The following is a 27,533-nucleotide window of genomic DNA, read 5'->3' as shown; positions in this document are numbered from 1 at the left end:
TCATGATTGTGAGGAAGTTATGGAACAGGTTTATTCCAGCAGGGCTGATTTAAAGAGCTTCCCTAGAGAGAAGGCAGGATTGGAATGGTTCACTGATGGGAGTTGCTTTATGAAAGATGGAAAACAAAAGGCAGGCCACACAGTGGTTTCTGTCACTGAAGTGGTGGAAGCTAAAGCCTTGCCCTCTGGCTGCTCTGCTCAGAGGGCTGAGTTAATTACCCTAATTAGAGCACTAGAACTGGGGAAAGGGAAAGTTGTCAATATCTACACTGACTCTAAATATTCCTATTCAATCCTACAGGCCCATGGGGCCATCTGGAAGGAGAGAGGAATGCTGACCTCAGGGAATAAACAGATTAAAAATGGCGGGGGGGGGGGGTGAATTATGAGGCTGCTGGAGGCTATACTCCTGCCAAAGAGTATAACCTGTATTCACTGTAGAGGCCATCAAAAGGGAGAAGCAGAAATAATAAGAGGAAATAACAGAGCAGATATGGCCGCTAAACAAGCAGCAGAGGGTGGGGACAGACTTCAAGCGTCACTCCTACTGGTACCCCCAGATCCTAACTCTTACACTCCCATATACACCCCAGAAGAAAGAGAAAAGCCTTCGAGATGAGGCTATTTTAAAAGCCCAGCATATCAGGAATGGACGGTTAACAATCATGGGCAGCTGTTCTTCCCATCAGCTACTGCACTCCAAGCCATCCGGGAAGCTCACCAGAGCACTCGTTATGGGCAGGAGGCCCTGTGTCAATGGCTCACCAAATCCATGACTAATCCCAACTTCTGAAGTCTCCTTAAACAGGTGGTTGAAGCTCGCCCTGTCTCCAGAATAACCCCAACACTTACCGCCCACCAAGGTCAAGGGAGTGACCCCCACCCAGTATAGAGGCACACATCCAGGTCAAGACTGGCAAACTGATTTTACAGTAATGCCCCAGGCACAAGGAAATTTTTAGATATTTGCTGGTTTTGACTGACACCTCTGGCTGGATGGAGACATTCCCGACCCAAACCAAGACTACCTCGGAGATCTCTAAGGCCCTGCTCAAAAAAATAATCCCTCGGTTTGGGCTCCCTAAATCCATTCAAAGTGACAGTGGGCCCGCCTTTGTTTCTCAAATTACTAAGGAAGTCTCTAGAGCCCTAGGAATTAAATGGAGTTTACACTCTTCTTGGAGACCACAGTCTTCAGGAAAAGTAAAAAGAACAAATGAAACTCTCAAAAGAAATTTAGCCAAACTATGTCAAGAGACTCATCAACCTCGGATCTCCCTTCGCCCCACAGCATTTTGGAGAATGCAATTAGCCCCTAAAGGAAAGCTCAGGTTAAGTCCGTAAGAGATCATGTACAGGAGGCCTATTCCTGAAGGACCCGGCTACAAAGCCAACCTTAGGGATATGGACCAAATGAAATATGCCTTACAGAGAGGGGAAATAATCAAAGCTTTACACGCCTAAGGGAATCAGGAACTGCCTTCCCCTTCTGACATGGTTTTACATCCTTTGTACCCTGGGGATTGGGTTTATTTGAAAACCTGGAAGGCTGGAAATCCACAAGACCAGTTAGACCCCAAGTGGACAGGACCTTATCTTGTTATCTTGACCACTCATTCAGCCTGACAATTGCAGGGCATAACTCCGTAGGCCCACTATACCAGAGTGAAGACGGCACCTACAGCTGAGGAAGAAGTTACTGGGCCATGCACTCAATACACCTGTGAACCTGTCACACACCTTAAGTTACTTTTGAAAAGGACTAACTTACCAATAGATAAGTATTGTGGTGGACAGGCTTATTAGTTGGCCTTGTCCTTACTATTGCCTTACTTGGCTTCTGCTGTTCTGCCAAGCCCCCTCCCTCTGGCAAACACCTCCTCTGTCCATGCTGGACATATGGGATACTAACACTGGAAGCAGGATGAGTGGCCATTATTGTCTATTCTTTCTTCTCTGCTCTATCCATCTCTTACAACTGTCCACAAAGAATGGAAATTCAATGCAATAGTAAATTTCTCGAGAATTATAGCCTGTGGACAAAATCTATCCCAGTGCTGGATCTGTCACCCCCACTCTCCAAGTGTCACCTATGGATTAAAGGTATTACATTTCACCCCTAAGAAAGATAACCTCACTCTCACCTTGGCTAAACCTACCCCTCTTGAAGTTCATAGCCCATCCCTAACGCAGCTTCCCTGCTTGGATTCCCTCTAACGAATACAAAGCACTCACTCTAAAGTGCCATTGCTCTGATCGTCTTGCTGCCACTGCCCCTATTAAACGCCCCTACCAAAGGGAGGAACTTGCAATAACACCTTAGGGCTGCTCTGGACTCTGATCAATGCTTCTTCCATTATCCCACAATTTAAGTACCCCGGGATGGACTCCTGTGGAAATCTCACCTGTTGGTGCCCTCTGAACCAACCTGATGAATACACACAGGGACCGGAAGGGAGATGTACTTATTGCAGAGGGAAAATGCCAGTTGTCTGGCATTTAGTATATGGCCCTCCTAAGGCCTGGGGAAAAGCCACTAGTCAAGAATCCCTCAGTAACCCCTGCTATGGGGGTGGGCCTCTCTCCCCACACTGGAAGGGCACCCCCTCTTGGGCTAGCCACTTATGGAGGTGGTTCAACTCCCCAGAACATAAGCTCCCCCTGGGTACCTGTTCCTTTGTGGCCCAAGAATAAACCAACTGCTCCATCAGACCGACCCCAACTCCTCCTTCCCTCTCTGGGGTGGGTTCTAGCCCTTCCTTGTTTAGATAATGCCCAGTTGGGGGGACATTGCATGCTAGGCCAGCTAAAATTCTCAAAAACCTAGGTATAACCATTCATAATATCACCCTGCCCTGAGATAAAAGAGCAATAGGACTCATTCTGGCAGGAATAGGGACTGCTCCAGACTAGCAGCTCCCTGGGGAGGCTTCGCATACCATGAAATCACACTACAAAATCTCACCCAGGCCTAATTGCTATTATCCTCCTGCTTATCTTTGGGCCTTGCCTCCTTAACTGCCTTGTCAACTTCCTTAGTAAACAGCTTGAAGCCATCAAATTTTAGATGATACTAACACAAGGGTACAAGCAACTGGGACTGCAGCTTGGCGACAATCAGACTTATTTTAGGCTAGTCAGGAACAGTTCTGCTCCTCTAATGCAGGGAAAAATCATGCTCATGTTCAGCAGGAAGCAGTTCAGAAGTCAAACCTTTGCCCTTCAATGCCCCTCAAGAATGAGGAGCAATAACAAGGAAAGGGGGATTTTACTACCAGAGCTGCTCCAGGTCTTTCTCAAAACCTGCCAACCCCCACCTTTAGCAGGAGTTAACCTAAATCTTTAAGTTAAAGGATCCAGAGATAAGAAAGAAAGCTACAAACAAACAAAAAAAACAGGTGGTACTAGCTGGGACCAAGATGGCCAGGAACCTGACCTCCAACAGACCCTGAGTCTTATTATATGTTGATTTTACTAAACTAGCTTAATATGCTTAATAAGACCACCTACTGGTGTGCAGGACCAGCGATTAAGGACCATAAAAAGGATAAAAAGGGGGTGGCACCTCACTCCCTCAGAAAAGCCCCGCCCCATCCCAGGCAGACTAATGCATATGCCTCCCCATCATTAGCCTCACTCTGCTTCCCTTTGTCTTTATCTTTAAAATTAAATCTCTCTCACCAGGTAGGTGAGAAGTTGATCTGTGAACTTAGTTCCCACTCCCCCATTATTTGGCCACTGAATAAAGCTCAAAGCCAAAGGGAAAAAGAACACTCAGAGGCCAGGCTAGGACCTGAGCAGGGTTCATAGGACTTAATTTGGTAACAATTTGTTCATTCATTCTTTGCAGGGAGGAGTAACTATCTCCTAGGTGGTCAGAGTCTGGAGAAAAAAAGGTAAATTAATCTTCATCTGGGCTAAACCAGAAGTTAATTCACAACTTTGCCAGCAATAAATAAAAATAAAACATCCACAAAATGTTAGTGGCTCTCAACATCCCCATCCCACCCCTTCTCCTCTGCCAGCCACCAGGCCGGTGAGTGGGAGGGGGCCTCGGAACCAGCCCTGGGCGTGAATGAGCAATGGGCCAGGGTGCAGGGTGACTCTGGGCTCTTCCCCGCCGCCAAGCACCCAGCTGGATGGCATATCCCAGGAGGAAGGCTGGTCAGAGGCCACTTCAGCCCTTCCTCCTCCCCTACGTGCCCAGGAACAAAACGCACCTGCCTGCGTCACGGGAAAAGGCCACCTCCACGCCCTCGACCACCGCGCGCCTGCTGACTGCCCTCATGCTGACTCCCGAAGCGATCACTTCCGGGCCATCCGGAAGGCACACGCCACACTCAGGGTGGAAGCCCCGGATGTCGGCGTCCCTGTAGCCGCAGTTCTTGCCGCACTGTTCCAGAAAGATGGCCTTGGCGGCGGGGTCCACGCCCACATGCACAACGAGCTGTGTGAACACACGTGGCGGCAGGAGATTAGGGAAACTGAGGTCTGCGCTGCCCCCAGACCACACAGAGGGAGAGCTCCGGGGTGCAAGACACCTCAACATCCCAAATGTGCCAGCGTCACCCCCATCCCCTGCCTGCTTCCCCTGATGAATGTGCTGGAACGAAAAACAGCTGGATAGAAACCCATGTGGCATCTAATTTAAATACTTTTATATTTTAAAATAGTCTTACAGGGTAGTGTATTCCCCTTTTCCCTGGGGGATCCAGCTGGTATCTAAGCGTGTCCCAGGAGAAGCTTAGCCTTTCTGTGGAGGCTTCCATCTCTTTTATGAAACTCTTTAATAGAGGAAGTTAGTAACAGTCTAATAAAATATTGTTAGAATTTTTTGAGCCGATTATTTTTCCTCTTTGAAAAAATAGCTGATTGTCTTATCAACATATTTGGGGTGTTGTCTTAATGGTTTGGTGGTCTGTGTTTTATTAATATTATCTGGTCGTCGAATTTGGGGGATATTTGCACCAGCTTCCTATATAGTAACTCTGTTGTGGTAAGATAGGCTGGGAGTGATGAAGATGGGCCTCCCCAGGTGGGCCACTCTCCCGTCTCCCAGTGGGGGCTGCCCTCAAACTGCTCTCCTAGGTCCAAGAGGTCCTTGCCTCTCAGCCCACCTCACAACCCACCTGCCCTGCAAGGGCCTGGCGGGGACCTAACCCAAGGGCCTCTCTGTTAGGTGGAAACTACCTTTGGGTCCAGGCTGGGAATAAAGCTTCCATTTCTTTTCCTCCTTCTCTCTCTCCAGAGTCTTATTCCAAGATCTACTCTGTCTTTCATCTTAAACTTTTACAAGTAGACCCTTATGAAATCATCTGGGCCCTTACTGGTGGCATGCGGGGGCAGGGTACACTTCAGCCATCCACCCTAGAAACAGTGTCCTGGGGTTCACAGGTTCTGGGTCTCCACCACATAATCAGCCCCCTGTCCCCCAGCCCGACTGCCTCCCCAGCTGTCATTTACTTGCGGTTGAAGATCCTCCCAGATTCTGGTGACCCTCTGCTTCACCTCTCTGTAATCCACTGGCAGTTGAAGAATCCGCAGCTCCACCTCCATGTCACGCCCCAGACCCAGCTTGGAGAGTTCCTGCAGAAGGAAACGGGTGGACTCACCTTGCTTTATGGAGGGCCAAGGGGAGTTCCTGAAAAGCCATCATCGGGGTCATCCAGTCCATTCTCAGGGCCTTCGGTGGGCCTGCCCTCAAGGAGTGGCGAGGGGCCAACAGGGGGGCCATGGTTCCTGCCCCACGCACAAGGCCCCACATAGCTGCTTCTGTCAAGGTGCACGTACCCCAGAGGCATGCCTGACCCAGTCTGCAGGTTAGGACATAGTTCACAGAGGGGATGCAGGGGAGTTCTAGGGGACAGATGGGGGTGAGCCAGATGAAGAAGCTGGAGAAGAGTGTGCCGGGCAGAGGGAGTCGCGGAGGCACAGGGAGCTTAGAACAGGACTTTATCACCTCACAGTCTAGCAGGACAGAGGTCCAAAGTCAAGGTGTCAGCAGGACCATCCTCCCTCTGAACCTGGTAGGAGAAGGATCCTACCTTGCCTCTTCCAGCTTCTGGTAGCCCCCAATAGTCCTTGGCTTGTGGCAGCATAACTGCAGTCTTCACATCACCTCCCCTTTGTGCATGCTTGTTTTTGTGTCCAGATTCCCCGCTTTATAAGAACACTTCACCCATTACACTCTATAAGGTGGTGCTTTCCAGAAGGTTGATGGCGTTACTCTTGCCGAAGTAGAAAGTGCAGGGAGGCCAAACTGTAGTCCTCTGTGGCCTTTATAGAGCAATAGGTGTGGAATGGAGCACATTTGACATTGGACTTGACACCTCTGTGTATTTTACTTATCTGAAAGACGATGCCCAGGAGACTGAAAGGCCCTGCTTCTGCTTATCAGCTGTTTCCTTTCAAGCCTCTAATCTGATGCTCAAACAGCCTTGACTAGAGGTTGACATTAGAATCCCTCCACTGTTGGATTCTAGTGGAGCTCCTGGTCTAGGGCTGTACTCCACAACCAGCCACCTTGACATTTCAGTGCAGGAAATAGGAATAGGCACTCTAGGTGGAATACATACAGATGTCACACATTGCCTCGCCTCAGCTCAGGTCATGTTTTGCCATCAAATAGATGAAGGAAAACTTTTAATATTTAGAAATCTCTGGATGTCAGAATTGCAGATAAGGGATTGTGGACCAGTATAAACTTGAACTTGTTCGAGTATTACCATGGAATTATTCTCCAGTATCTTCCTGGCATATTTTCTCTTCCTAACTAGAATGTCTCCCTCTTCCTCTTTCCCTCCCAGCTGTCCTTACAGGGAGAGCTGGCAGCTTGGGAGATCTGCCCTGTACCACCAGCTCTAGGGACTCTGCTAAGGGGCAGCCAGCCTTCCCTGGAAAGAGGTGACCACCGTCGCCCACACTGTGGGGCTGGAAGTCCTGGGGCCTGCTGATTCCCCTGGAGTACTTTGAGCAACGGGAGGAACAACTGGAGCCAATAGACATCCACCACTGAGGACAGAGGGCAGACAGGAGGGTAACTGCACCTCCACTGGCTGCAGGCCTCCCAGGGCCTTGGCCAAGCTGCCTGGATGGCTATGGGAAGTCTGCAGCCATCCTGAGGTCACCAGTATGTGTGGTAAGCTGTACTGGTGTTGGGAGGGGGAACTATGGACTGAAAAGATGCCTCCCCCCCACAAATTCATATGTTGAAACCCTAACCCCCAATGTGATGGTGTTTGGAGATGAAGTCTTTGGGAGGTAATTAGGTTTAGATGAGGTCATGAGGGTGGGGCCCCCATGATGGGATTAGGGCCCTTATAAGAAGAGGAATAGAGACCAGAGCCTTTCTATCTCTGCAATGTGAGGGAGGACATAACCAGAAGGCAGTCATCTGCAAGCCAGAAAGAAAGTTCTCACCAGGAACCAAATCTGCGGGCACCTTGATCTTGGACTTCCCAGCCTCCAGAACTGTGAGAAATACATGTGTGTTGTTTAAGCCACTCAGCCTATGGTATTTTGTTATAGCAGCCCAAGCTGACTCATACAGGTGAGCTTCCAGTGGGTAATGAGATGAGGCCTGGTTGAGTTTCAGATACATGCCAGTTCATCCATCCAACTCATTATAACTCTTGAAAGTGACACAGCCAACCTGGGACTGAAGTCAGAATCTGATTTGGGATATTGAGGAACTCCTTCCAACCTGCAATCATGGAAAGAGTCTCCAGGCACTGACTTATGTGGACACTCGGCTCCCTCAAGCATGTGTTCTCCCTCTCTCTCTCTCTCTCTCCCTCTCTGTCTCACAGACACACACTTGGTGCCCTGGGCCATCTACACTGTGACCCATGGCAGACAATAGCATTTTACAAAAAATAGGCCAAGCTAGTGGTCATCAGCAGCCAAGCCTGGAATGAGGAGGGAACAGGGCAGAAGGGGGCACATGCAAAGCGAGACCCCGACTACAGTGCTGCAGGGAAAGGCATGGGCTTTGGAGTCAGAAAGACAAAGGTTTGAGATCTGGCTCTGCCACCTTTCACTGGGCAACCTTGGGCATGTTATTTAGGCTTGGTGCATCTCAGTTTTCTCATCTGTGAAATGGGCATAATTAAAAGCCGGAGGGGTTTTCACAAATGTTAAATGATTCACAAAAAGTGCCCAGCACAGCATCTGGCACAATCGGGACTTTATATGAGGGATCGATGTTTATAATTAATCCATATTAATTTGAGAAAGTCGTGCAAGAGGGATTTATTGAAAGTGATATTTATTAGAATTTGATGAGCTTGGGCCTGTCAGATGCAGTGAGTAGAACATTCTGCATAAGCAGTCGGCAGGCCACTGGCTGCCACCACCCTTTCTGCCAAGGAGGGTTGGTTGTTTTAGCAAAGAGAGTATCCGTTCTGTGCAGAACAGAGAGAGCCAGGGGTTTGTGCTTTTCAGACTGGCACACTTTCTCAGCTAGAACTGCAGAGTGTTTTGTGCTCAAGGGGGCAGGGACAAAGCCTGGTATAACCGTCACCAAAGTGGAATCCAGGGTACTGTTCTAGCCACAGGAGCCACCAGGCTCCGCAGGGAGCTGAGTGCCCATGCCAGGCCCATAATCAAGCAAAAAGCCTGAACCCCACCAGTCACAAAGGTCCTCAGGAATCAGAGAGTCCCGCCTTCTGCCTTTCTCCCACTTCTCCTTGCCTCCATGTCATCCGAGATCTGGTCACCAGGAACACACGGCAGTTTAACAAAGGGAACCGAGAGAAAGAGAAAAGACACCAGTTGCTCTCTGAATTTTTTTCAAAATCCACCGAGACTGTGGCACCAACTGGTGTTGCAAAGCGGTTGTTGTTTTTCCAAAATCTGATTCTTCCCTTATCAAGTGAGAGTCTGGGGCTAGTACCAGGAAACAGGAAAGCATTTCTTCACTCAGGCGTTCAAGAAAAACTCCCCGAGTGCTTGCAATGCGGTCCTCTGCTAGGGCTTGGCGTGTCCTGGAGGGTCACATTCTCAGAGGAGACACAGACCAGGAACGGACGTGATCACAAGAGTCCTGGTTCCGGTTCCAAGGGCTGTGTTTGCCGCCCCCACCCAGCTGCGGAAGCCTGAGGGTGAGGACCCCCGACTAGGGCATTAGGAAGGGGCCCAGACCCCGCTTTTTTCTCTCCCTACTGTGTGGGTTTGGGCAAATTATTAAAACTTGCTGAGCCTCAGTTTCTTGATCTGCAAAACATAGTAATAACAGGACCTCCCTCACAAGGGTTGCTGTGAAGGTTAAGCAAGACTGTGCACATGGAGTTGCAGCCTAAGAGGGCTGCACAGAGGCGGCTCTGACTGGGGCTTGGAGGATTAAGAGTGTTTGAGGGAAAGGAATAGCGGAGCTTGGAGGTATGTGCAAACCCCCACCCTCCCTCCCTCTCTCCCTCCTTCCCTCTTCCTTCTATTCTTCTCTCGTTCACTTATCCATCAGTCATCAGATGTGGACTAGGCACTCCTGCGTGCAGCCTCTGTGCTGGGCTCTGGCTGAGGGTCTTGGAGTGCCTGTGTGTGCATGTCCGGGGGCTGACCATGGAAGAGGAAATGACAGCTACTTCTTCTTGACCTGCAGGGCTGGAAGGGACCTGGGAACCATCGGGTGCTGAGACCCAGGCCTGGGCTCCCTCCGACCCCATCAGGCTGGAGGTGCTCCGGGGAGAGAGAAACTAAGGCCAGAGCTGGGGAGGGGCTCACCAGGCACAGGAAGAAGCCCACAGAGGTGACAGGAGGCCTAGCATACTAAGTATAGGACAGCTACCGGTGGAGCATAATGTAGCCATTCGAAATGATTTTACAAAGAATTTCTTGACATAGGAAAACCCATGAAAAGAAGTAAGTTTAAAAATCAGGATCTCAGACTGTTTCCTGCAGCCATTTATGGAAATGGAAACATACTGAAAATGGTCATCCCTTAAGGGGAGAATTAGGGGAGATTCCTATTTCTTTCTATACTGGTCATAACGTTTTCACAATGGAATATTTTTGTATGTAATATTTTTCTGGCTCTGAAAGCTTAACAAAGAGTCCAGTAATCAGACTAGCTGCCCCTGGAGCATCCTCCCTGTGTGCAGGCACTACGCCCAGCACCTCACCCCAGTCCCCCGATGATGTCACCATTTTACAGATGACAAAACCGAGGATAAGTTTAAAAGAAGGGAGGAGTTCCAGGGAGTAGTCACAAAGGAGATGTTACCACAACATTGGGGTCAACTGTTTAGGGCTTGGGATAGCTCCCAGGTCACTCTCCTTTCCTTAACAAAGCCAAGTTCTCTTCTCTATATGTGACGACTGTCCCAGCCTGAGCCCAATATCTTTTGGTTATTCCTCCACACTAGTGGGTCTCTTGCCTGAAAAATCCAGTATGAAAAACAGTGACCCCGTAATTCCTAATCCTCTAACTAGAGCAGTTGTCTCCAAATATTTTTGATTGTATGCCCCTATTGATAAAAGATTTTAGTGTGCACACACTATCATTAGCTGATGTCTTCGTGTCTTAAGGCATGATACACACTGCATGTGGGCTTCACTGTTAATATGTGGATGTATATCTATATTTTCAGTGGTTTTCTTAATTCTTCCCCTTTTTTGGCCAATTTATTATTAGATTGTTCTTGTTTTTACATCAAAATGTGTCTGGGAGAGAACTCAGATGAGGTTAGGGAAAGGGTCACTTGGCTGTTTTCACATGTTTGTTCAGGTTTGCATCATGTTATCTTATATCTGTGGGGTTTTTGAAGATCATTTTTGTAAAGATTCCTTGATCATAATTTGAGGCTTAGTTTAATTAAAACTGGATAATATAATTCTGAAACCCATTAACTGGGCTGAAATACTCTGTAATAAAATAAAAATGATTCAAAGATGGAGGGCCTATCACCATGGTGTCCTTTGCTCCAAGGGTGACACGTTCCCTCTTCCCTCAGGAAACCAAGCCTGTCCAGGGACCTGCAGATGTACAAAGCCAGGTCAGCTTTGGTCCAGCTATGAAATTTAGCTTTATAGACTAAAAACATAGAGATTCACACCCATTAGGATGGCCACTATGAAAAAAAAAAAAAAGATAGCAAGTGTTGGCAAAGATATGGAGAAACTGCAACCCTTGTGCACTGTTGGTGGGAATGTAAAATGGTGCAGCTGCTATGGAAAACAGTATGGACACTCCTCAAAATATTAAAAATAGAATCATCATGTGATCTAGCAATCCTATGTCTGGGTACATATCCAAAAGAATTGAAAGCAAGAGCTCAAAGAGATATTTGCACATTCATGTTCATTGCAACATTATTCACAATAGCCAAGAGATGGAAGCAACCCAAATGTCCATTGATGGATGAATAAACAAAATGTGATCTATACAATCAATGAAGTATTATTCAGCCTTAAAAGGAAGAAAATTCTGGCACATGCTACAATATAGATGAGTCTGGAAGACATTCTATGCTAAGTGAAATAAGCCAGTCACAAAAAGACAAATATTGTATGATTCCACCTATATGATGGATCTAAAGTGGTCAAATTCATAGAGACAGAAAGTAGAATAATAGTCATCAGGGGTTTGGGGGAGGGGGAAATGGGGAGTTGTTGTTCAACAGATACAGAGTTTTAGTTTTGCAAGATGAAAAGTTCTGAATATCTGTTGCACAACAACGTGAATGTACTTAACACTACTGAAATGTACACCTAAAAATGGTTGAGATGGTAAATTTTATGTGTTTTTAATCACAGCTTTTTTGAAAAAAACATAGAAATGGAAATCCTGATATTTTCATCCTGTCCTCCAATGGATCAACTTGCAAACCCCATTTTGGAAATGATTTTGGATCCTCAAGAAGGTGCTGATGTAGGAAGTATTGGAGGACACGGGGTGGGTGGGCCTGCACACCTCTCACATCTGCTTAGGAGGTTGGGCAGGAAAGGGTTAACCCAGCAGGCTGTGGTTGCTCAAACTCTGCACATTTCCAAGAAACACCTGTCTTCAGGACTGGCCCTTAGCTGGCTCCTGGGAGAAAGAGCTCTGAGCCCTTGGGATGTTCTGCTTGATTAGAACAGTTTTGTATGCCTGTGGCCTTGGGTCACATTGTGCTAGTTTGACTAGAGTCTATGCCAACAGTGTGATTTATGGTGGATGCCTGTTTTTGCTCCAGAGTCTGAGTAGCTGAGGTCAGGCAGGCAGGCACTGCATACCTACGTGAATGACCCCAATAAAAACCCTAGACACCAAAGCTCAGATAAGCTTCCCAGGTTGACAACACTTCACACCTGTTGTCACATGGCATTGCTGGGAGAGTTACATGTATCCATGCAACTCCACTGGGAGAGGACACTTGGAAGCTTGTACCTGGTCTCTCCTGGTCTTTGCTCCATGCACCTTTCCCTTTGGTGATTTCAATATGGATCCTTTTGTTGCAGTACACTGCAACCGTGAGTATAACAGCTTTTCTGAGTCCTGATTCAGGTGAATTTTGGAGCCTGAGGGTGGCCTTGGAAACCCCCTGACACAGAGGTATCTCAATGGCTCTTGAATCCTGGCCTCTCCTTAAGAATCATTTCTTCTTTATTTTCTCCTACTAGCTTTTTTTCCAAGCAGAAAAGAAGGCAATTTTCTCTGTTTTCATTCATTCATTCATTCATTCTTTTTTCAACATTTTTCAAGTCCTTCCTTTTTCCAAGCACTGTGCTGCCCTGTTCCTACCATGGGTGGGAAATGCCTGTGGAAAGTAAACGTCCTCAGAGCAGGTAGAGGGTGGGCAGGAGAGATGGTAGTACTAGGGTCAACTTGGAGGTCACAACTCATTGTAGGAGTCAGGAGAACAGGCTTGGAGTCTAGTGGGTGCAGTTCAATTCCAGATTTGCCCCTTGGGCACCACCTCAGGCATTTGACTTTGGGAAAATGACTTAGACTTTAAGAGCCTCGATGTCTCATCTGTAAAACTGAGAGCCCTTGCAGTGGCTCTCCATGGTGATACTGTCCCCACAGAGGGTGTTTGAACATATGTGGAGTGCTCTTAGTGTTTAAGGGAAAGCTACTGACAGTGCCTCAGAGGCTGAGATGCTAAATATCCTTCAATGCACATTTCACTTTAACCCACACTCTACACACAACAGTCTCGGAATAACAATACTAACTCCACTTTTAACAATATGATGACTGAAAAGTCTGAGATATTTTTATTTTCTATTGGGTTTTTTGTCCTTAAAGTAAATTGCTGGGTTTCAAAACTACTCATCAGAGTTCCTCTCTGTGTGGTTGTGTCACTAACTGGACACACTGTTAGGTTCATAAACTCAATTTACTCATAATTTCTATGGATTCCTTTTTAAAAAATTTAACGTTGCTTTGTTAGTATGTAAAATATGCTACATGGTTCCATAGTTAAATCTACAGAACAAACTTTACTCAAAGAAGTCTAGTTCCTTTGTTTTTCCCCTCCATAAGAAACTATCTTTTCGTTTTATGATTTATCCTTCATTTTTAATTTTCAAAAACAAATATGTGACATATATTTAGGCACCCCTCCCTTCTTATACACACTTTCCCCATCTTTGTGCAGCTGTCTTGCCTTATTTTTGCCAGTGTACCTTTGGGAGAGCTTCTAGAAATTTTCTGGATTGCTGGAGCAACACATATATTATCTTGCTGAGATTGCCAAATTCCTCTCCATTGGGGCTGTACCACATTGCATTCTCTCCAGCAAAGTATGACAGTGCCCATCAGCCTCACAGCCTTGCACACTAGTTGTCAAAGTTTTGGATTTTTGCCAATCTGATCTTAGCATGGCTTTAATTTGCTTTCCTCTTCTGAGCAAGTTTGGACATATTTTCACGTGGGTAAGTCATTTGCATTCCTTTCTCTATAAAGTGACTCTCCATATCTTAGGCTTACTTTTCTTTTTTTTCTTTTTTTTTTTTTTTTTTTTGCTGTACGCGGGCCTCTCACTGCTGTGACCTCTCCCGTTGCGGAGCACAGGCTCCGGACACACAGGCTCCGCGGCCATGGCTCGCGGGCCCAGCCGCTCCGCGGCATGTGGGATCTTCCGGGATAGGGGCACGAACCCGTGTCCCCTGCATCGGCAGGCGGACTCTCAACCACTGCGCCACCAGGGAAGCCCTAGGCTTACTTTTCTTTAGGGTCAGTCACCTTTTTTTTTTTCTATTTATAGAAGCTCTTTATATATCAGGGATACTGCCTTTCAACTTAGAAGTTTATCAGCTGTATTTGCCCTGCGAGGACTGGACAGGACTGAGTGGGGAAGAGAAAGTACGGAAAGGAATCACCCGCCTAGCTATGAAATAGCAATAAGGAGTCTGCCATGTCCAGGGACCTGGCTAGAAAGGAAGGTAGGTAGAGACTGCCACTGGAACTTGATTTTCAGAGGGACACGGTTGGATGTTATTCATCTCTGAATTGATCTCCAGTGGTTTTGTCCCAAGAACAACACTACACTTTCATTGTCTGTCGACGGTGCCCTCAGCTCCAGTGAGTCCCTGTCTGGGAGCCTGGGCAGGTTCAGGCTTCTGCTTGTGGCTCCCAGACCTATGGAGGCCCCAGGTCTTCTGTGCAGCCAGGAGCAGAAGCTTAACCAGAACAGCTACCTGATCCATAACAAGCAAAATCAAGGGTGTTGGAGGGGAGGTACTGTTTAGGCTATAAGATCAGCAGTTCATGCTCTTGATAGGGGCTGGGTACCTGAGGACTGCAGAGTCATTAGTCACATGATCTTTCTTGCAAGGGAGACACTTTACAAAATAAAGTGTTCTCCGAGTGTCAATCCCCCCAGACTTTACGAGCCATAGAGGACCTCAACCTTAGGTCTGTTCAGCTTACCCTGTCTCTGCAACTGGGTGGAAATGCACCCTCATCCATTCAGCACATCTGACTTTTTCCCAGTGAACTACAGATGGAACAATTAACCAAAATTATCTCAACCCAGGGCCTCCCTGGTGGCGCAGTGGTTAAGAGTCCGCCTGCCGATGCAGGGGATACGGGTTCGTGCCCCGGTCTGGGAGGATCCCATATGCCGCGGAGCGGCTGGGCCCGTGAGCCATGGCCGCTGGGCCTGCGCATCCGGAGCCTGTGCTCCGCAACGGGAGAGGCCACAACAGTGAGAGGCCCACATACCGCAAAAAAAAAGAAAAAAAAAAAAATTATCTCAGCCCAAAAGAACATTCCTCCTGCTGGTCTGGTTTCTAATTACCCAGAGGCATGTAGTCAAAGGAACTTGGGTCTGGAAAGTCAAGGTACAAGCCTGTTGCCTCCATTTCCTCTCCGCCTCTTCCAGCTCTGATACCCGTGGTCCTGTGATGCTACCCATGGCCTTTACAGTGGCTACTCCCTCCGCCTGGACCACTTCCCAGGGAAGCTGGTCCTGGTCACTCAGGTCCCAGTCAAAATGTCACATCCTCAGAGAGGCCTTCCTGGCCCACATCTGCTAAAGGAGTTCCCAAGTCACCATCCAACACATCACTGTGCCCTATAATCTTCATGGCCCATAGGACTTGCTGACATTCTCTTGCTCAGTTTTTCGTTTCTTGTCAGTTTTGCCACCACGGAGGACCAGCACCACCGGAGTGGTGTGCTCCAGCTGTTGTGGAATGACATGGAATGATCTGTCCCACAAATCCTGCATGATTGCATTCTTCACTGGGATTCCAGGATTATCCCAAACAAAACATAATAATAACTCTGTCTACTTAGACTTCCAGAATTTTATCAAACAAATTTTCCAATCACCTAGATTTGAATATTTGACTGACAAAAAAAGTGCCTTGTGGGGTACGTACTAAATAGAGAAGCAGGAGTCTTTGTTGTCCAAATGAGGGAGTGGGGTGTTTAATTTCATTTTCAGTTTATTTTTCAAAATCGAATGTGGGAGATATTTTTGCCTGTATGTTACATTGGTCATTAATTCTAGTCAAGCCAGACCACTTGATTGACATCTGTAAAAATCTTGGGGAAAAAAGTTCAAATATACAGATGTAATGTATCATTATTAAGGTTATTTTCAGTTCCTAAAAAAAAATGACCAGTCAGGAAATTCAAAGGAATTGAGTTAATGATACCTCTCCACTCCTTTCAATGACCTTTGTCTTGATTTAAAGGTGCTGGTTTAATAGGATTTATATTAACACTGTGGTACTAATCAAACTGGCAAAGATTTTAGAAACCATAACACCCTAGTGTTGGGGTGTGTAATGAAGCAACATGTACTCTCATTCACTGCTACTGCAAAGGGGAATTGGTATAACCCTTCAGAAGGGTAATATTAGCTCATGTGGTAACATATCTCCAAGATGGTGTTACCAAACCGAACTTGGCAGTTTGGTACTGACACGAGGTTGTAGTGAAGAGAAGTACAGCATTTACTGCAGGGCCAAGCAAGGAGAATGGGCAGCTCATGCTCAAAAGATCCAAACTTGGACTTCCCTTGTGGTGCAATGGTTAAGAATCAGCCTGCCAATGCAGGGGACACAGGTTTCAGCCCAGGAATATCCCACATGCCACGGAGCAACTAGGCCTGTGCACCACAACTACTGAGCCTGCACTCTAGAGCCCATGAGCCGCAACTACTGAGCCCTCATGCCACAACTACTGAAGCCCGTGTGCCTAGAGCCCATGCTCCACAACAAGAGAAGCCACTGCAACTAGAGAAAGCCCACGTGCAGCAATGAAGACCCAATGCAGCCAACAATAATAAAATAAATTTAAAAAAACAAAGAGAGAAACCACCACAGTGAGAAGCCCACACACTGCAACAAACAGTAGCCCCCACTTGCCACAACTAGAGAAAGCCCGCGTGCAGCAACAGAGACCCAACATAGCCAAAAATTAATTAATTAATTTTTAAAAAATAAACAAGATCTTTATATAATTCCTTCAAAAAAAAAAAAAGAAAGAAAGAAAAGAAAAGACCCGAGCTCCCTGATGGCTTTCAGGGAAGGATTTTTAAAGGCAACATTTGGGGTGAGGGGTGCAGGGGGCATGAGTTTCTTCTGATTGGTGGTGAGGTAACAGGGTGGTGTTTCAGGAGTCTTAATTATTAACTTTCTGGTTCCAGCCAGTCTGGGTCTACGGGCTTGTGGTCAGTGTGTAGTCACCATCCTCCACCTGGGTGGGGAGTCTTAGTTTCTGCAGAACAGCACAAAGATTTGCATTAGATTGTTGCGTACACCCCTTGAGGAGGAACTAGGACTCTGTGTTATCGCTGAACTATTGTTTAAGCTATTATCAGTTTTTGTGCTTGACTGCTTTTCCTCCTGTTTCCTTTGTTTCTGTTCCCTCACTTTCCTAATTAGTAACTGCTTGAATCTGCTCTTTGGAACTCTGGGAAGGCCTAGGAGATGAAAGCCTTTTTCTACAAACAAGAAACACGGAACATGGAGGGGCTTTTGTACTGGAGAGGGCCCAGCAGGGTCCTACTCGATTTCAGTGGCTTCAGTTACGGAATGAATGTTTGTGTCCCCCCAAAATTCATATGTTGAAGTCCTTATTCCCAGCGTGATAGTATTTAGAGATAGGGCCTTTGGGAGATAATTAGGTCTAGATAAGGTCATGAAGGTGGGGCCACCACAATGGGATTAGCATCCTTATAAGGGCATGATGAGACTAGAACTCTGTCTGCATGCTGCATACACGCACCAAGGAAAGACTCTGTGAGGTAATAACCAGGAAGTGGGCCATAACCAGGAAGTGGGCCAACCATGTTGGCAGAACCATGTTGGCACCCTGATCTCAGACTTTCAGCCTCCAGAACTGTGAAAAATAGACATTTATTGTTTAAGCCACCAGTCTATGGTATTCTGTTATAGCAGCTGGAGCTAAGACAGTCCCCAGTGGAGCATGCCTCTGGTATTCACAGCCTGGTGTCATCTCCTCCCACAGTGCACCCGAGCTGGCCTGAACTCATTTTACCACCATAATTCAGCCAGTTCAGGGCCTAAGCCATAAGAGGGCTTAGCAACTTCTCCCCTAGGCTACCCCATGGGGAGACCTCCTGTGGCAAGGTCTGCTGTCCTAGCACCCCAGCCAAGCTCCGTGATCCTGTCCCAGCCTCCTTCCTACTACAACCACAAGAGAGACCCAGGCAAGACCAGCAGAAGAGCTGCCCAGCTGAGCCTAGCTGACCCACACAGCCAGGAAGGATAATAAAATGAACGCCATTAAGTTCTGGGCTGGCTTGATTGCAGCAACAGATACCCAACCCAGAACATGACAGTAAGGATTGAGAGGACATGCACTATACTTGGGGTTCTTTTTAGATGGGGAATTACAATCTATTTTTCTGTGTTTCTTTGTGATCTTTGGAGGTCTTATGTAATCGTTCCTTAATAACTGGAAAATAGAACAAAGCACATTGTTAAAAGTGAGATGTATGTTTTTTCGCTTCCTTGGGAATGTAGTTTCATTAACAATGATATTCCTTCATGAATGTTAATTGTCCCTGTCAAGTTCTAGGCCTGTGCTGGGTCCTGGAGACAAACTGGAGACCAGGACAGAAAAGAGAGAAGCAACAGATACAGAGAAGAATGTAATGGGGGAGGGAAGGTGGCCAGGTTCAGTGGCAAGTGTGGACAGAAATAAAGATTTATGGTGAAATAAGCGAGACACGATGGACAAATATTGCATGATTCCACTTACATGAGGTTGCTAGAATAGTCAAATCCATGGAGAAAGAAAGTATAATGGTAACTACCAGGGAGGAGGGAATGGGGAGTTAGAGTTTAATGGGTACAGAGTTTCTGTTTGGGATGGTGGAAAGTTCTGGAGATGAATGGTGGTGCTGGTTGCACAAGAATGTGAATGTGTTACTACTGAGCCTGTGCATCTGGAGCCTGTGCTCTGCAACAAGAGAGGCCGCGATAGTGAGAGGCCCACGCACCGCGATGAAGACTGGCCCCCACTTGCCGCAACTAGAGAAAGCCCTTGCACAGAAAGGAAGACCCAACACGGCCAAAAATAAATAAATAAATAAAAGCTGAGCTGATGTCCTTCTTCAAAAAAAAAAAAAAAAAGAATGTGAATGTGTTAAATGCCACTGAATTTTATGTTTAAAATGGTTAAGTTATATGTTATGTATATTTTACCACAGTTAAAAAATATGTGTAGATTCCCCATCACTCTTTTCCACCAATATTTTTTAACCTGACTAAAAAGTACAGTCTGAAGGAAGACTAAATTCACAGTAAATCACTTAGGTCAGGCTGACATCTCCATCTTTCAGACAGGGTTAATAACTAGGTAGGGATTTTAACAGTCTCCCATTTTCTTTTTTAAAAAAATTTATTTATTTTTGGCTGCATTGGGTCTTTGTTGCTGTGTGCGGGTTTTCTCTAGTTGTGGTGAGTGGGGGCTACTCTTCATTGCAGTGCGTGGGCTTCTCATTGCAGTGGCTTCTCTTGCTGTGGAGCACGGGCTCTAGGTGCATGGGCTTCAGTAGTTGCAGCACGTGTGTTCAGTAGCTGCGGCACACAGGCTCTAGAGTGCAGGCTCAGTAGTTGTGGTGCATGGGCTTAGCTGCTCCACAGCATGTGGGATCTTCCCAGACCAGGGATTGAACCTGTGTCCCCTGCACTGGCAGGCGGATTCTTAACCACTGCGCCACCAGGGAAGTCCCTCCCATTTTCCATATCCAAAAGCCTTCTGGAGTTCTGTGGCATCAAGATCTAGAAGTTGTCTTTGAGATGACAGCAAGGGAATCTGAAAGGTGACAGTGTCTGAGCTTCTGGTCTACTGAAGGAGTCTCAGGATTTGAGAAGTTCTTTTCTTCTAAAGAGAAGAATTTTGGATGGCAATTATTCCCACAAAAATTCTGTATTGCAAATCTAGAAAAATCTAAATGTGGTTATTTTACCAGGAACTAGGGAAGAGGCAGGGACAGTGGTGAGTACAGACTTTTCTGGTGGCCGGGGTCTGAGGATATGAGCTGCTTGGAAGAGGGTATGGTCTTGGAAAGGGAAGCTTGCGATTAAATGGTGTTTATTTGATGTATCTTTGAGGAACTAGTAAGGATATGAGCTGAGCTAAAACTTTACAGGTTATTATTTCATTTGATTAAATCCTAACAGCAACCTTTTGAGCCAAGAAGGGGAGAAGAAAGGAGGATCTGGTCAGCTTGGGCCTCAGTCTCCTCACCTGTATGATGGGAACAATAACAATACTGTGTCTACCATAAAGATTATTAGGACGCCAGGGAGGTCAAGTAAAATGGCAAAGAAAAAGAGGTCTTTAATGACTTTGATGGGAGTAGCTTGAGTGTGGAACCAGGGCTAGAAGCCAGGCAGTGGTAAATGAATTTAAAAATTAACAAGAATTATGCTCTCTCTCTCTCTCTCTCTTTTCTTGATCCTCTGGCTAGAGGTTTATCAATTTTATTGATTTTCTCAAAGAACCAGCTCTTGGTTTCTTTGATTCTCATTATTATCTTTCTGTTCTCTAGTTCATTGATTTCTGCTTTGATCTTTATTATTTCGTTTTTTCTCCTTGGTTTGGATTTAATTTGCTCTTTTTCTAGTTTCTTAAGGTAGAAACTGAGTTCACTGACTTGGGACCTTTCTTCTTTTCTAATATTGTCATTCAGTGCTACAAATGTCCCCCTAAGTTCTGCATTAGCAATATGCCACAAATTTTAATATGTTGTGTTTTCACTTTCACTTATTTCAAAAGACTTTATACTATTGCTTCTGATTTTTTCTTTGATCCATTGCTTATTTAGAAGGGTATTATTTAATTTCCAAATATATGCAGATTTTTCAGATATCTTTCTGTAGTTGATTTCTAATTTAAATCCACTGCAGTCAGAGAACATACTTTGTATATCTTGAATTCTTTTGAATTTATTCAGACTTGTCGTATGACTCAGGATATGGTCTATCTTGGTAAATGTTCTACATGCACTTAAAAGAGTTGTATTCTGCTTGGGGTGGAGAGTTCTGTAATGTCAATTAGGTCAAGTTGGTTGATAGTTTGTTTAAGTCAGTTGATAGTTGGTTGATAGTTTGTTTAAGTCTTCTGTATCTTTGCTGACTTTCTATCTATGTGTTCTATCCATTATTGAAAGGGAAATATTAAAATCTCTATAACTGTGGAATAATAGGACTTACAGTTCTATTAGTTTTTGCTTTGGGTATTTTGGAGGCACTGTTATTAGTGGCATAAACGTTTAGGGTTGGGCTTCCCTGGTGGCGCAGTGGTTAAGAATCCACCGGCCAATGCAGGGGACACGGGTTCGAGCTCTGGTCAGGGAAGATCCCACATGCCGTGGAGCAACTAAGCCCATGAGCCACAACTACTGAGCCCTTGTGCCACAACTACTGAAGCCCACACACCTAGAGCCTGTGCTCCACAACAAGAGAAGCTACCGCAATGAGAAGCCTATGCACTGCAACGAAGAGTAGACCCCGCTTGCTGCAACAAGAGAAAGCCCACGTGCGGCAACGAAGACCCAATGCAACCAAAAATAAATAAATAAATAGATACAACAACAACAACAACAAAAATGTTTAGGGCTATGTCGTCTTGATTAACTGGCTGCTTACTATGTAATTGTCTCCAAATTATGAGCTCTTAGAACATAGTTACCAAGACGGATAAAGGATAGGAATGATCTTACAATGGGCAAAAGAGAGGATGACCCCAGCCAGGATGCTGCCTGAGGACTGCTACCCCGAATGCATCTTATGGCTCCCCAGCCATATCCCCATCTCTGGGGAACCCAGGGCCTGAAATTTCACCTCCATAGATGCTTTGGGTTCAACAGTCCCTGTCTAGATATTTTTGCAAATGCCTGAGAGAGAGGAAACACTGCATCAGCACATCTTCCTGCCCAGAGAGAAGGTGCAGCTTGTGAGGGGGGTGGGACCCAAAGCTGGGAGAGTCAGGAGCATCTCAGAGAAGTGCAACCTTACCAAGGCTGTTCGGGGGTGCAGCGTAATTACCTGTGCTTAGATGTTAGTTCAGAGGCCTGGGACCCATCAATGGTGTCTCAAATTGGCTTGCAGCCTTCAGGCCCACCAGGGCCTCCATGGGTTTTGGAATCCCAGGTGTAGCATCCCTAATGTAATGCCAACGTTTTTTCAAAATGTGAAATGTGCTTCTAATGTGGATGTGAGGATGAAGATGAGACAAACCATTGCTAATAGCCTCTTTTTTTTTTGTTTGTTTCTCCAAAAGCTCTGTCCCTCCCCAGAGGAGCTAAGGGTTGCCTTTGAATCCCAGTTCAAGCTGACATTCTGCTGCCTGATCTCCAGGGTCACAATTGTTTGTGTACTTTTCTCTGGTGTTAGACTGTGTGTGTTGCAGGATATATTTTCATCATATTTATGGCAACACAAATACAACCCTAATGCCCTCAAGATTCTGGTGTGGATTCCACAGAGCAAGATAAATAGGCCAGAGTGTTTCCTATGCTGACAGAGTGTGTAATCCAGAAAGGACATGATGTATTTCATCAAATCTGAGCCCAGAGAGTGAACGCAAAGCATTATTGTATAAACCACCAAGAAAGCAAAAGCTCTGCTCAACTGTAACAAAGTGTAAGATAGAATTGACTGTAAGATTCATCTGATTTCAGGATGCCAAAGTGTTGTTTAAAAAAATGGAAGTTGGGCTTCCCTGGTGGTGCAGTGGTTGAGAGTCCGCCTGCCGATGCAGGGGACACGGGTTTGTGCCCCGGTCCGGGAAGATCCCACATGCCGCGGAGCGGCTGGGCCCGTGAGCCATGACCGCTGAGCCTGCGCATCCGGAGCCTGTGCTCCACAACAGGAGAGGCCACAACAGTGAGAGGCCTGCGTACCGCAAAAAAAAAAAAAAAGAAAGAAATGGCTCTTTGCATCAATGAAATATGATAAGTGATGTGATAAGGACAGGAGTACAAGCAGTTTTGTTTTGGTTTTTTTTTGACTACACTGGGTCTTCATTGCTGTGCACGGGCTTTCTCGAGTTGTGGCAAATGGGGACTACTCTTCATTGCGGTGCACGGGCTTCTCATTGCGGTGGCTTCTCTTGTTATGGAGCATGGGCTCTAGGTACGTGGACTTCGGGAGTTGCAGCACATGGGCTCAGTAGTTGTGGCACACGGGCTCTAGAGTGCAGGCTCAGTAGTTGTAGTGCACAGGCTTAGTTGCTCCGCGGTATGTGGGATGTTCCCAGACCAGGGATTGAAGCCATCTCCCCTGCATTGGCAGGCAGATTCTTAACCACTGTGCCACCAGGGAAGTCCCAAGCAGATTTATATATAAAAGGAATGCAGTTAATTAAAAAAAGTGCCCACCTTAGTCTAACTTTCTATGGTGGAAAATGAAATGTGGGATCTTGTGTTTCCCTTGGAAGAGGTATGTTAGTAAGCAGGGATAGTATAGGAGGTGGGAAAGGTTTCAGGAGAAGATGGACTTTGATAAGGAAGCAAGCCATAACCCAAAGTATAAAATAATTATCCATGAGTCCATACTGACATAAAGAAATGATTACATCAATACATAAATACATAAACAGGTGAGGCAGGAAGAGCCAAATCTTCCATGCAGATGCATCCCAAACAATTTATGGAGATACCCTGTCCTCAAGGGGGCATAACTCCTCACTCCTTGAGTGTGAGGGGCACAGAGTGATCTCCTTCCAAAGAGTGAAGTATAAAGAGGGGGAGAAAGCAACTTTACAGTGAGAAACGGGGAAGGACTCCCTCAGCCAGGTGATCAAGATCAGTGTCAATGGTGATCAGTCACATCAACAGTATGTGCCCCTGATATTATGGGATAAGAATGGTACTTGAGGGCCTCCCTGGTGGCGCAGTGGTTGGGAGTCCGCCTGCCGATGCAGGGGATACGGGTTCGTGCCCCGGTCTGGGAGGATCCCATATGCCGCGGAGCGGCTGGGCCCGTGAGCCATGGCCGCTGGGCCTGCACGTCCAGAGCCTGTGCTCCGCAACGGGAGAGGCCACAACAGTGAGAGGCCCGCATACCGCAAAAAGAAAAAAAAAATAAAAAATAAAAAAAAGAATGGTACTTGACCTCTGTACTCCTCCTCCCCAAACCTACTTGGCTAATCATGAGAAAAGCATCAGACAGATCCCAATTGAAGGACGGTCTATAAAATACCGGACCAGTTCTCCTCAAAACTGTCAAAGCCACCAAAAACAAGGAAACTCTAAGAAACTGTCAAAGACCAGAGGAGCCTAAGGACACATGAGGACTAAGTGTAACGTGCCATCCTGGAGGGGACCCTTGGACAGGAAAAGGATGCTGGGTGAAAACTAAGGAAATCGGAATAAACTATGGACTTCAGTTAATAATAATATATTAATACTGGTTCATTCATTGTGACAAATGTACCATACTAATGTATGATGTGTAAGATGTTAATGATAGGGGAAACTGGTGAGGGGGGAGTGTGTATATGGGAACTCTCTGTACTATCTCCACAACTTTTCTGTACATCTCAATGTATTTTTAAATAAAAACATAATTTAAAACAAACACACAGGACACCAGTCAGAGAGTCTGCTCTACTTTGGCACCAGGAGGGAACTGAGAACTCCACGTTTGCTGGGGGCAGGGGTGGGCGTAAGGGGACCCCCAGTAAGACCCTGGAAAGGTGCTGGTGTCACTTTTAAAAGATCTTACTCTGCTTCTTCTGATTTGTCGTCCTGTCAATGTGGGGATGGATTTAGGGTGTAATGAGAAGTAAACATTTGACTCACTTGTCTGTAAATGGCAGGTTTTCCTCCAGATAAGCAGACCAAATGCATTTGCCTGAGTGCTTAATAAAAGCACAGTTTACAGGGAGGGCTGTGAAGCTACAGAAGACACTCCTCATGAACACGGACTGGGAGGGGCTTCCTCCACCGAGGTGTGGGTTTCCTCCTCATCCTCGGGGGCCCCCTGCGGCCAGGCTGCTTGGGTGGGCTCCCACTGCTATGGGAGCAAGCCTTCTGCCCAGGGACAGGCTCTTCATCATGGGCTCACATATTCCCCATATCCTTGTGCCATTTCAAAATGAGGATGCAAGGACAGTCTTACTTCAGGCTGTACAGGGGCCAGCATGAACTGGGGACAGTAATATGGCTACTTCTCTTCCAACCCATAAGATGGGTTCACACTACACAGTCACCAGATTAAAGAAATAAGGTGTAAGAAATCATGAAAAAGGGTTCAAGTGAGTGGGGGTTATCCAGCCTTTGAGGTCAAATTCCACACAACCCATCCAAGTGGTTGCCCCGGAAGTGATTGGCACTGAGCTGGTTGCTATCACAGGTGAGGTCCCTGCGCATTACAGGGAGATGTTGGGGTCTCCTTGTATCCTCATGCTGGTGACTTTTATCCCAGGCCTTCCCATATTAATCAAGAAAACAAAACAAACCCCACTGCGGGCCAGATTGGAAAAATGTCCAAAACTGTCTGTCATACATATGGTCCGTTTTCCCCTAGGTTGGAAAAAGTTTTATCATGGGATTTTAGGAAAGAAAATAAAGCAGAATCAAAAGAAACAATTTACTTCTACTTGGAAAGGCAAGCAGTTACCTGCCTGTCCCTGAGTGTGGTCTGCACAACTCATCTTTCATTCTAAAGCATTCTTCAGCTTGGTGCTTCTTTTTCTCTTCTGATTCACTGCCTTTTGTTCTTTATTATTATGCTTTTTTAAAGCAACACGTAACAAAGGCACAAAGCCACCTCATCTCTGGAGTATAGAGAAGTTATTCTGCATATCAAGTTGATCAAATCTGGCAAGAGCTCTGACCTCTTGGCCCCCCAGCCTGGGTTTATTTTAAGTGCGGTTATATAATATCCTAGCCCAACTGACCCAGGGTGTGTTTTTACAAAACCCTTGTTTTATTTGCTGCCTTTCCAGGCTCAGGCGCTTCTAAAAGAGTTCAGGACATAATTTCTTTTGAAAGAATATGAGGTGGTACTGGCTCCAAAATAAAAGTGTTCAGGAACCAGGAGATAATGCTCAGCCATTGCATCAGTCAGGGGATGAGGCTTACGACTGGGGAGGGCAGGGTGCCCAGCACAGGCCAGCCTAGTGTTAAAGTCTTTGGTACATGCTGTTGGTAAACAGCACTAAGTCACCCTTCTGGGAGTTTATAGGAGATGCCTTTGTTCATTGGGAACTTTTAGCATTTATATTATTTTTCTGTATTTTCCTTCTTTCTAAAACAATCTTCTCCTATTTAAGAGCAACCACAACAAAAATGCATTCAAGTTATTAGTTAGAGGTGAAATAATCTCAGAGGTGAAATGCTGTTGAGTGTAGAACTGCACTCTTTTCCCTCTCTATCATTTCATACATCCCCACTTACAATGCCTGGCATGGAGTAGGTACTCATGAGACGTTGCCATGGTATTCACAAGGTTGACTTCCAGTGGGAGGATGCAGGAGGATAGAAAAGGATGACAATCATTCATGTATCCAGTCAACACACAGCCACTGGAAGGCCTGCTTCAGGCCAGGCCCTCTATGGGGATGGGGGTATGTTGATGCTGGCCCCCACAGACAGTGTGCTGCTTATACTGACTCTAGGAGGTGTGTGCCCTCTTGTGCATTATTTAGTCCATCTAAGCCTGTTCCTATATCTGTATAATGGGTCCAATGTATATATCTGAACTAGCTTGGACCTTTGTCTTAATACCCCACTTAGATGATTAGCCTTACAATGCTCTGTTGGCCATATGCTGGCACTTTCAGTGGATACTCCCAGGGAGGTCCCAAACCAGGATCAGAAGGTCTAACACTGAGCGGAGTCTACACACACATTAGTGGAGGACACTGAATAACCGTAGATGGTGCAGGAAGAGAGCCTGGTCTGAGGATTAAGAGTGAAGCAGCCTTTAAAGAGACTGCCAGTGCCTCTGCCCTGGAGCAAAACACCAGAAAGAAGGAGAAAGCAGAAGTTAGAGACGGATAGCAGGGACCCGTGGAGAAGGCAAATGGGTGGCAGAGGGCACTGAAGCTGGGCTTGGGTTTGCTTCCTCATCAGCTGGTAAGAAGGTTTCTGTTCTGGTCACATTGTGAGCAAGAAGACCAAGCAGCAGATCATCTTGTCTGTGTCTCAGGCACTGGTGGGAGAGCTTCAAAGACGGTAAAGATGAACTCATGGCAGAAAGCCAGCCATGATGACGTGGATGTAGGGCTGAGGCATTTGGGTGAATAGCCTCACTTTGCTCACCCTTGGGTCACTGGGTAGTGGGTCTTGATATTTCTTGAGTTCTAGGAAGTTTAAAAGCCATTCCTTTTTTTTTTTTTTTTTTTGGCCATGCCACACAGCTTGCAGGATCTCAGTTTCCCAACCAGGGATTGAACCTGGGCTCCAGCAGTGAAAGCACCAAGTCCTAACCACTGGAATTCTCTAAAAGCCATTCTTGTGCTTGAAGAGGTCCTCTTCTTCTGAACCAAGTGTTATTTTCCCCCAGGGGAAGAGCGAGGCAAGTGGGCTGAACCTGGACTTCACTCAGCAGGACCACCTGAGATTGGAATCTAGGCATGGCCATTTCATGGCATATGTCCCCAGGCCAGATAG

The 27,533-nt window shown here is 46.2% G+C and overlaps 1 protein-coding gene across 3 annotated transcripts in view; it reads right to left on the bottom strand.

Moving 5' to 3' along the window:
* PGPEP1L (pyroglutamyl-peptidase I like) overlaps positions 1–27,533 on the bottom strand; it is a 49,345-nt gene that overhangs the window by 6,797 nt on the left and 15,015 nt on the right. For 2 of the 3 annotated variants that reach the window (XM_060096896.1, XM_060096898.1), the window contains 2 exons: positions 5,464–5,586; positions 4,221–4,447 (listed from right to left, as the gene is read on the bottom strand). In XM_060096896.1, coding sequence (XP_059952879.1) covers positions 4,221–4,447; positions 5,464–5,586 — 350 coding nt within the window. The remainder of the gene's footprint in view (positions 1–4,220; positions 4,448–5,463; positions 5,587–27,533) is intronic. The other variant, XM_060096897.1, reaches the window with a different exon arrangement.

The sequence above is a fragment of the Mesoplodon densirostris genome, chromosome 4, assembly GCF_025265405.1.
Source record: "Mesoplodon densirostris isolate mMesDen1 chromosome 4, mMesDen1 primary haplotype, whole genome shotgun sequence".
Lineage (NCBI taxonomy): Eukaryota > Metazoa > Chordata > Mammalia > Artiodactyla > Ziphiidae > Mesoplodon > Mesoplodon densirostris.
Note: the sequence above shows the minus strand (reverse complement) of the source record. Positions and strands in the feature narration are given on the sequence as shown.